The sequence below is a fragment of the Colobus angolensis genome, unplaced genomic scaffold (genome assembly GCF_000951035.1).
Source record: "Colobus angolensis palliatus isolate OR3802 unplaced genomic scaffold, Cang.pa_1.0 Scaffold96, whole genome shotgun sequence".
NCBI classification, from domain to species: domain Eukaryota; kingdom Metazoa; phylum Chordata; class Mammalia; order Primates; family Cercopithecidae; genus Colobus; species Colobus angolensis.
In genome coordinates this window covers 61915-69549 of record NW_012123598.1, presented here as the reverse complement: position 1 = coordinate 69549, position 7635 = coordinate 61915, and the positions used below count along the sequence as shown (strand labels likewise).

The 7635-nt window shown below is 48.0% G+C and overlaps 1 protein-coding gene across 2 annotated transcripts in view; it reads left to right on the top strand.

Annotated features, from left to right (window-relative positions):
• Positions 1 to 7635, top strand: part of ZNF530 (zinc finger protein 530) — a 14035-nt gene that overhangs the window by 3274 nt on the left and 3126 nt on the right. Inside the window, exons 2-3 of one of the 2 annotated variants that reach the window (XR_001000657.1) lie at positions 1360 to 1489; positions 3111 to 5260. Coding sequence is in view for 1 of the 2 variants with exons in the window: in XM_011932372.1 (XP_011787762.1) it covers positions 1360 to 1489; positions 3111 to 4747 (1767 nt within the window). In the remaining variant the exon portion in view is untranslated. Of the gene's footprint in view, positions 1 to 1359; positions 1490 to 3110; positions 5702 to 7635 lie in introns of those variants that run through there. The other variant, XM_011932372.1, reaches the window with a different exon arrangement.

The following is a 7635-nucleotide window of genomic DNA, read 5'->3' as shown; positions in this document are numbered from 1 at the left end:
CTACAGCCTCCACCTCCTGGACTCAAGGGATTCTCCTGTCTCAGCCTCCCAAGTAGCCGGGATTACAGGTGTGCGCCACCACACCCAGCTAATTTTCATATTTTTAGTAGAGACGGGGTTTCACCACATTGGCCAGGCTGGTCTCAAACTCCTGACCTCAAGTGATCCGCCTGCCCTGGCCTCCCAAAGTTCTGAGATTAGAGGCGTGAGCCACTGCGACTGGCCTTAAAACCATCAGTTCTCGTGAGACTTATTCACTATTGGGAGAACAGCACAAGAAAGACCCACCCCCATGATTCAGTTACCTCCCACTGGATCCCTCCCATGACACATAGGAATTGTGGGAGTTACAATTCAAGATGAGATTTGGATGGAGACACAGCCAAACCATATTAGAGACCTAGTGGGATTTCAGACAAGATGAGGCTGAAGCCAGACCTAATGCTTTACAGCTCTATGGCCTGTAACCCTGCAAGCTCCGCCTCCCGGGTTTACGCCATTCTCCTGCCTCAGCCTCCCGAGTAGCTGGGACTACAGGCTGAGGATCTTATGACTGCTCCTATGCCTACGGAGTTTCATGCAGGCTGGCGGATAAGTTTAGGGGCAGAAGTAGTCATCTGGGAGCATCACTTAACCTTGGGTGGAGGGCCACTGGAATGAAGGGTAGCAAGAGAGGAAGGCAGTTACTGTTTAGTGCAATACAAGTTGGAAAGGGCCATGTGTATCTGACATATGTATGTGGTTCTGGGTAGCTGAGGTTGATGAAAGGAATAGACTCAGGTAGGGAGGGCTTCAGAGCAGGATATGGGGCTACCTGTGGCAGTGGGGACCATCAGAGGTCTGGGTAGTCCTGGAACTTGTTTGAATTTGCAAGCACTTTCTAGATGTCTTGTGCTGAGTAACATATAGGAAGGCAGGAGAGATGCCTGTGTTGTGGGATGGGGGTGGAGGTGGCTGAGGGAGTGGGTTGGGTGAGAGAGGTGTGGTGGAAAGGGCAGTGCACATATGAAGAGGGACTGTGAGCTTTTGTTTCGTGGGTCTGGACACTGAGGACATGAGAGCGGAATGTCAACCCAGACCTTCAAGTTGTGTTTGGGAGCCGTGGTCTGAGGGATTCCAGGAGAATTTATAGACACGAGAATGTGGTTTCTATCTGCCCACCTGCCTGTTGTTGCTGTGGGAGAACACAGTGACCAATGGGACCCTGAGGAGAGAGTGGGCCTCAGTGGCATCAGGGCCTGTTGTATTTCCTGAGGTGGGGAGATGGGGAGGAGGGTGAGCCAGGGATGGACGTGTCGGGGAATCAACGTGGGGTCCTAGGAAAGATGCTGATCATGGAATGAACTGTCCCCATCATAGCAGGGTTTTGTAGCCTTTGAGGACGTGGCCATTTACTTCTCCCAGGAGGAGTGGGAGCTCCTTGATGAGACGCAGAGGCTCCTGTACCACGATGTGATGCTGGAGAACTTTGCAGTTATGGCCTCCCTAGGTAAGGCCCTCCTATTCCTCCCAGTGTCCTTTGTGGGTCTCTCCTTTCCCCTGTCCCTGAGGCAGCTCTGTCCTTTCTTCAGTTAGACCCTGAGCTCTACAGACCTTCCCACTTTCTTGGCTATGTATTCTGGGGGACACCGCCAAGCAAGGCACTCTCGAGACTATCCTAACACCTGTTGCCTCTAGGCATGCAGTGAAGGGTCTGGGAGACAGCATCTTTCTCTCAACCTAAAGGATTTGTCCTTGCCTTCTCCATGACGGGATGGCTTTGTCCACTTCTAGGATGCTGTTTGCTCCGTGTTCTGCCTTTTGCTTCTAACTAAAATCTCAAGCTGCCTGTTTCAGTAATTGCAGGCATCATGATGGTAACTACTAATTGGTCCACAGGCTTTTCATAAAGATCCACCTAAAAGATTTTCTTGTAACATTATTTTTCACTGCTGTAGTTTGTCCTGTGCTGAGTTGCTCTGTGCCAGTGCTGGCTGTGCACCTCTCTGGTCTGCCCTTTAGGGCTTACATCTTACAGGACTGGTATAGTTGCCCAACTGGGATTGGGGGATGGCTCTGGTTGCTTTATGGGTTGCAAATAGCAAGATACTCTCAGAGGAAGCCTGGCGGCCCTGATGAGTGACAACTAAGGGAGGGCAAGACGTTAGGGCTGTTTCTAATCACACCATAAACCTATCCTGAGTTCTCAGTGATTGGGTGCCAATTCCATGGGACATACATCATTTCTTTTTTTTTCTTTTCTTTCTTTTTTTTTTTTTTTTTTGAGACAGAGTCTCACTCTGTTGCTCAGGGTGGCGTGCAGTGGCCGGATCCCTGCTCACCGCAAGCTCCGCCTCCCGGGTTCACGCCATTCTCCTGCCTCAGCCGCCGGAGTAACTGGGACTACAGGTGCCCGCCACCATGACTGGCTATTTTTTTGTGTTTTCAGTAAAGACGGGGTTTCACCGTGTTAGCTGGGGTTTCACCATGTTAGCCAGGATGATCTCGATCTCCTGACCTCGTGATCCGCCCGTCTCGGCCTCCCAAAGTGCTGGGATTACAGGCATGAGCCACAGCGCCTGGCCTTTTTTTTTCTTTTCTACACATGTTCTGATTTTTATTTCATCCATGACTTCCAGCCCTTAGCTGCTCCCAATTTCTGGCCTCCACGTGTTACCTGTTCCTTTCCAGTGCAACTTCTAGAGTGTTCTCTAACACTGACCCACATGTAATATGTTGTCAGATGTGCACATGTTTTTAAATAGTCCTTCCACACCTAGTATTCAGTTCCCATGGGTTTCTACTGGGCCTGGACACCAATAATCTTCTGTGCAGTATACTGAAGTCCTCTCTTCTCATCAGGGGAGGAGGTCCTGATAAAAGCTTTTGGAAGAATAGTGAGTCACAGACCCTACCTCTTCTCTCTGAGTTGTGCCCCAACTTTGTGTCTTTCATCTCATAAGGCCTCCCTTGTTTTCTGTGACTTGTGGAGCCTTTTTCCCCCAAATTGCCACCAGCTCTCATATCCTAAGAACATTTTCTTAGACTCGTTCTTTGTCTGACACACATTTTTGATGTAACTTCTCACACCGTAGTGAACCTGCATTTTCTCAGCATTTCTCTTCTTTCAGGTTGTTGGTGTGGAGCAGAAGATGAGGGGGTACCTTCTGCAGAGAGCATTTCTGTGGCAGAACTGTCACAGGGCAGGACTCCAAAGGCAGATACATCCACCGATAAGAGTCACCCCTGTGAGATTTGTACCCCTGTCCTGAGAGACGTTTTACGAATGATTGAGCTCAAAGCCTCACCCCATGGACAGAAATTGTACTTGGGTGGGGCATCAGATTTCTGGATGAATTCAAACCTTCACCAGCTCCAGAAGCTTGATAATGGAGAGAAGCTCTTTGAAATGGATGGGGACCAGGCCTCATTTATGATGAACTGCAGGTTCCATGTGTCAGGAAAACCCTTCATGTTTGGGGAAGTTGGGAGGGACTTTTCAGCCACCTCAGGACTTCTCCAGCTTCAGGTGACTCCCAGCAGTGAGAGACCACACAGCAGGATTCGACACTTCAGAGTTCCCACTGGACAAAAGCCTCTCAAATACACTGAATCCAGGAAATCTTTTAGAGAGAACTTTGTATTCATTCAACACCAAAGAGCTGACTCTGGAGAAAGGCCTTACAAGTGCAGTGAATGTGGGAAATCCTTTAGTCAAAGTTCTGGCTTTCTTCGACACAGGAAAGCACACAATAGAACAAGGACTCATGAATGTAGTGAATGTGGGAAATCATTTAGTCGCAAAAGTCACCTAACTCAACACCAAAGAGTTCACACTGGAGAAAGGCCTTATGACTGCAGTGAGTGTGGCAAATCCTTTCGCCAGATATCTGTCCTCATTCAACATCAACGAGTTCACACTGGAGAAAGGCCTTATGAGTGCAGTGAATGTGGGAAATCTTTTAGCCACAGCACTAACCTCTATCGTCACAGGAGTGCCCACACTAGCACAAGGCCTTATGAGTGCAGTGAATGTGGAAAATCCTTTAGCCATAGCACTAACCTCTTTCGACACTGGAGAGTTCACACTGGAGCAAGGCCTTATGAGTGTAGTGAATGTGGGAAATCATTTAGTTGCAATATCTACCTCATTCACCACCGAAGATTTCACACTGGAGAAAGGCCTTACATGTGCAGTGAATGTGGGAAATCATTTGGCCAGAAATCTGTCCTCATTCAACACCAAAGAGTTCACACTGGAGAAAGGCCTTATGAGTGCAGTGAATGTGGGAAAGATTTTAGCCAAAGCTCTGGCCTCTTTCGACACAGAAGAGCTCACACTAAAACAAAGCCTTATGAGTGCAGTGAATGTGAAAAATCATTTAGTTGCAAAACTGACCTCGTTCGACACCAGACAGTTCACACTGGAGAAAGGCCTTATGAGTGCAGTGTATGTGGGAAATCTTTTATCCGAAAAACCCACCTCGTTCGACACCAGACCGTTCACACTAATGAAAGGCCTTATGAGTGCGATGAATGTGGGAAATCCTATAGCCAAAGCTCTGCCCTCCTTCAGCATAGGAGAGTTCACACTGGAGAAAGGCCTTATGAGTGCAGCGAATGTGGGAAATCCTTTACCCGCAAAAATCACCTCATTCAACACAAGACAGTTCACACTGGAGAAAGGCCTTATGAATGCAGTGAATGTGGGAAATCCTTTAGCCAAAGCTCTGGCCTCTTAAGACACAGAAGAGTTCATGTGCGGTGAATGTGGGAAATTATTTTGTCACTTTTTTTTTCTTTTTTTTTGAGATGGAATTTTGCTCTTGTCACCCTGGCTGGAGCGCAATGGTGCAATCTGGGCTCACTGCAACCCCCGCCTCCTGGGATCAGGTGATTCTCCTGCCACAGCCTCCTGAGTACCTGAGATTACAGGCACCTGCCGCCATGCCCAGCTAATTTTTGTATTTTTAATAGAAACAAGGTTTCACCATGTTGGTCGGGCTGGTCTTGAACTCCTGACCTCAGGTGATCCACATGCTTCGGCCTCCCAAAGTGCTGAGATTATAGGCGTGAGCCACCATGCCCAGCTTGTGTTGTCACATTTAACACAAGATTTCCCAAAGAAGAAAGGCCTTGTATATGCTGTGAATTTGTGTGTTTTTTGTTTGTTTGTTTGTTTTAACTTGGTATGATGGCACTGGAGGCTAGCCTTCGAGAAGAGCCTGCTCCTGATGTGACTCATGTATCCAAACATCTATGGATTCCCCATAAATTGGAGGTATGTGGGAAGCATGTGTAGCTATGTTGTACTCTCTAAACCTGCCCAGGGACCTTACCAGATTCATATCACTGCCAGTTTCTGTGGCTGAAGCCTTTTCATCTCTACCCACTGGGAGACCCACGGAGTGTGCATCAGTCACCACCCCAACATGCTCAGGGAGGCAGACCTCTTCCATTAGTTGGAGGAAAGTATGAGTAGTCTAAGCTCTTAGGGGGATTTCTCATTTCCTCCTCTGGCTACATAGTGCATGTAACTACCCCATTGTTGGCCCCAGGACCTGACCTGAATTCTGCTGGCAGCTTCCAGAGGACTGCCTTTTTGGAAGACATTGTTGATCTTAGGCAACGCTTATGATGAAGCGTATTTTAGCTTTCACCACGTACCAGGAACTGCCTGTTAACTGGTTTGTGCAATGATAAAGGCCTTTTGTTTAAGTACCTTTAATCTTGTAAGTTGTATTAACTGTGGGGTAGTTTGGAGACATAATAGGACTCTGTCAGCTTAAAGAGGCATATCACATTTGTGGGGATTCAAATTTTGTTTGCCTCAGACGGGACAGTATGCTGGCAGAATATAGCTTTTGCTCCATTTTTGGCCTATTTTGCGTTGTTACCAAGGCCTTCTAGGAGACACTGCAGGGCCTTCTGGTTCTGATTTTTGCCTGCAGGTGGGCTCAGAGGTCATTCTGCAGAGGGGGCAGTTGTGACAACTTCCATTGTTTCTGGAGACAACACAGAGTTTTTCTTGTTGACTGAGGATATCACATAATGCCCTGCAATGTTTAGAATCCCTTAATGAGGTCCTGTGAAGGAGCTGTGTCCCTTGAAACACAGAATTCAGTGAGCTAGTGTCCCTAGGTATAAAACTATGGGGCTGGAGAGAAACATAATTGGTAAAGAAATGCTGGGTTGAATGCTAGGGAATGGAGGAGACTGCAGCAAATTACATGGACTGTTCCTCTATATATAAAGTTTCATCTGTCCGGGCGCAGTGGTTCACACCTTTAATCCTAGCACTTTGGGAGGCCGAGGTGGGTGGATCACGAGGTCAGGAGCTCAAGACCAGTCTGGCCAAGATGGTGAAACCCCATCTCTGCTAAAAATGCAAAAATTAGCCGGGCATGATGGTGGGTGCCTGTAACCCAAGCTACTTGGGAGGCTGAGGCAGAGAATTGCTTGAACTTGGGAAGCAGAGGTTGCAGTAAGCCGAGATCACACCACTGCACTCCAGCCTAGGCAGCAGAGTGAGGCTCTGTCTCAAAAAAAAAAAAGAAGGCTATTCAGGCCAGTCACAGTGGCTCACGCCTGTAAATCCCCACACTTTGGGAGGCCATGGCGTGCAGATCACTTGAGGTCAGGAGTCAGAGACCAGACTGGCCAACATGGTGAAACCCCATCTCTACTAAAAATACAAAAATTAGCCAGGTGCAGTTGTGCATGTCTGTAATCCCGGCTGCTCGGAAAGCTGACACACCGAGAATAGGTTGAACCCAGAGGTGGAGGTTGCAGTGAGCTGAGACCACGCCACTGCATTCCATCCTGGGTGATGGAGAGAGACTGTTTAAAAAAAAAAAAAAAAAGACCGGGCGTGATGGCTCACACCTGTAATCCCAGCACTTTAGGAGGCCAAGGTGGGTGGATCACCTGAGGTCAGGAGTTCGAGACCAGCCTGGTCAACATGGCAAAACTCTGTCTCTACTAAAAGTAAAAAATTAGCTGGGTGTGGTGGTGGGCACCCGTAATCCCAGCTACTCAGGAGACTGAGGCAGGAGAATCTCTTGAACCTGGGAGGTGGAAGTTGCAGTGAGCCAAGATCACACCATTGCACTTCAGCCTGGGCGACAATAGCGAAACTCCATCTCAAAAAAAAAAAAAAAATTATCCACAAATGTTCCAGTGACTGCCTGCAGGATCACTGTGTGCCTAAACCTCTAGAAATGTGTGTCTTGTAGCTCAAGTCATTGTTAGAGACAACACGGGTTTTATGGATTCCTGTAGCCTCTCTGGCCTGTTTACTTCCAGGCCATTGCTACATAGACAATAAAAAAAGATGAAGTCAAGAGAGATTCAGTTGTCCTTGGTCCGGCTTTTGTCATCCAGTAGCAATCCTCTTAATGCTGGTGGAAATGGCCTTCACTGCTCACCTGTATTTCCTGCCACTGAAGCAGGACTGCCTCTGCGTGGCCTGGGAGCCAGATGATAGAGTCAATAGAGACGTAGTAAACCAGGCTTTTTGAAATGTCAATGACTGAGATTGTTAATTGCATCCAATAAAAAAAAATTATCGGGCCGGGCGCGGTGGCTCAAGCCTGTAATCCCAGCACTTTGGGAGGCCGAGACGGGCGGATCACGAGGTCAGGAGATCGAGACCAT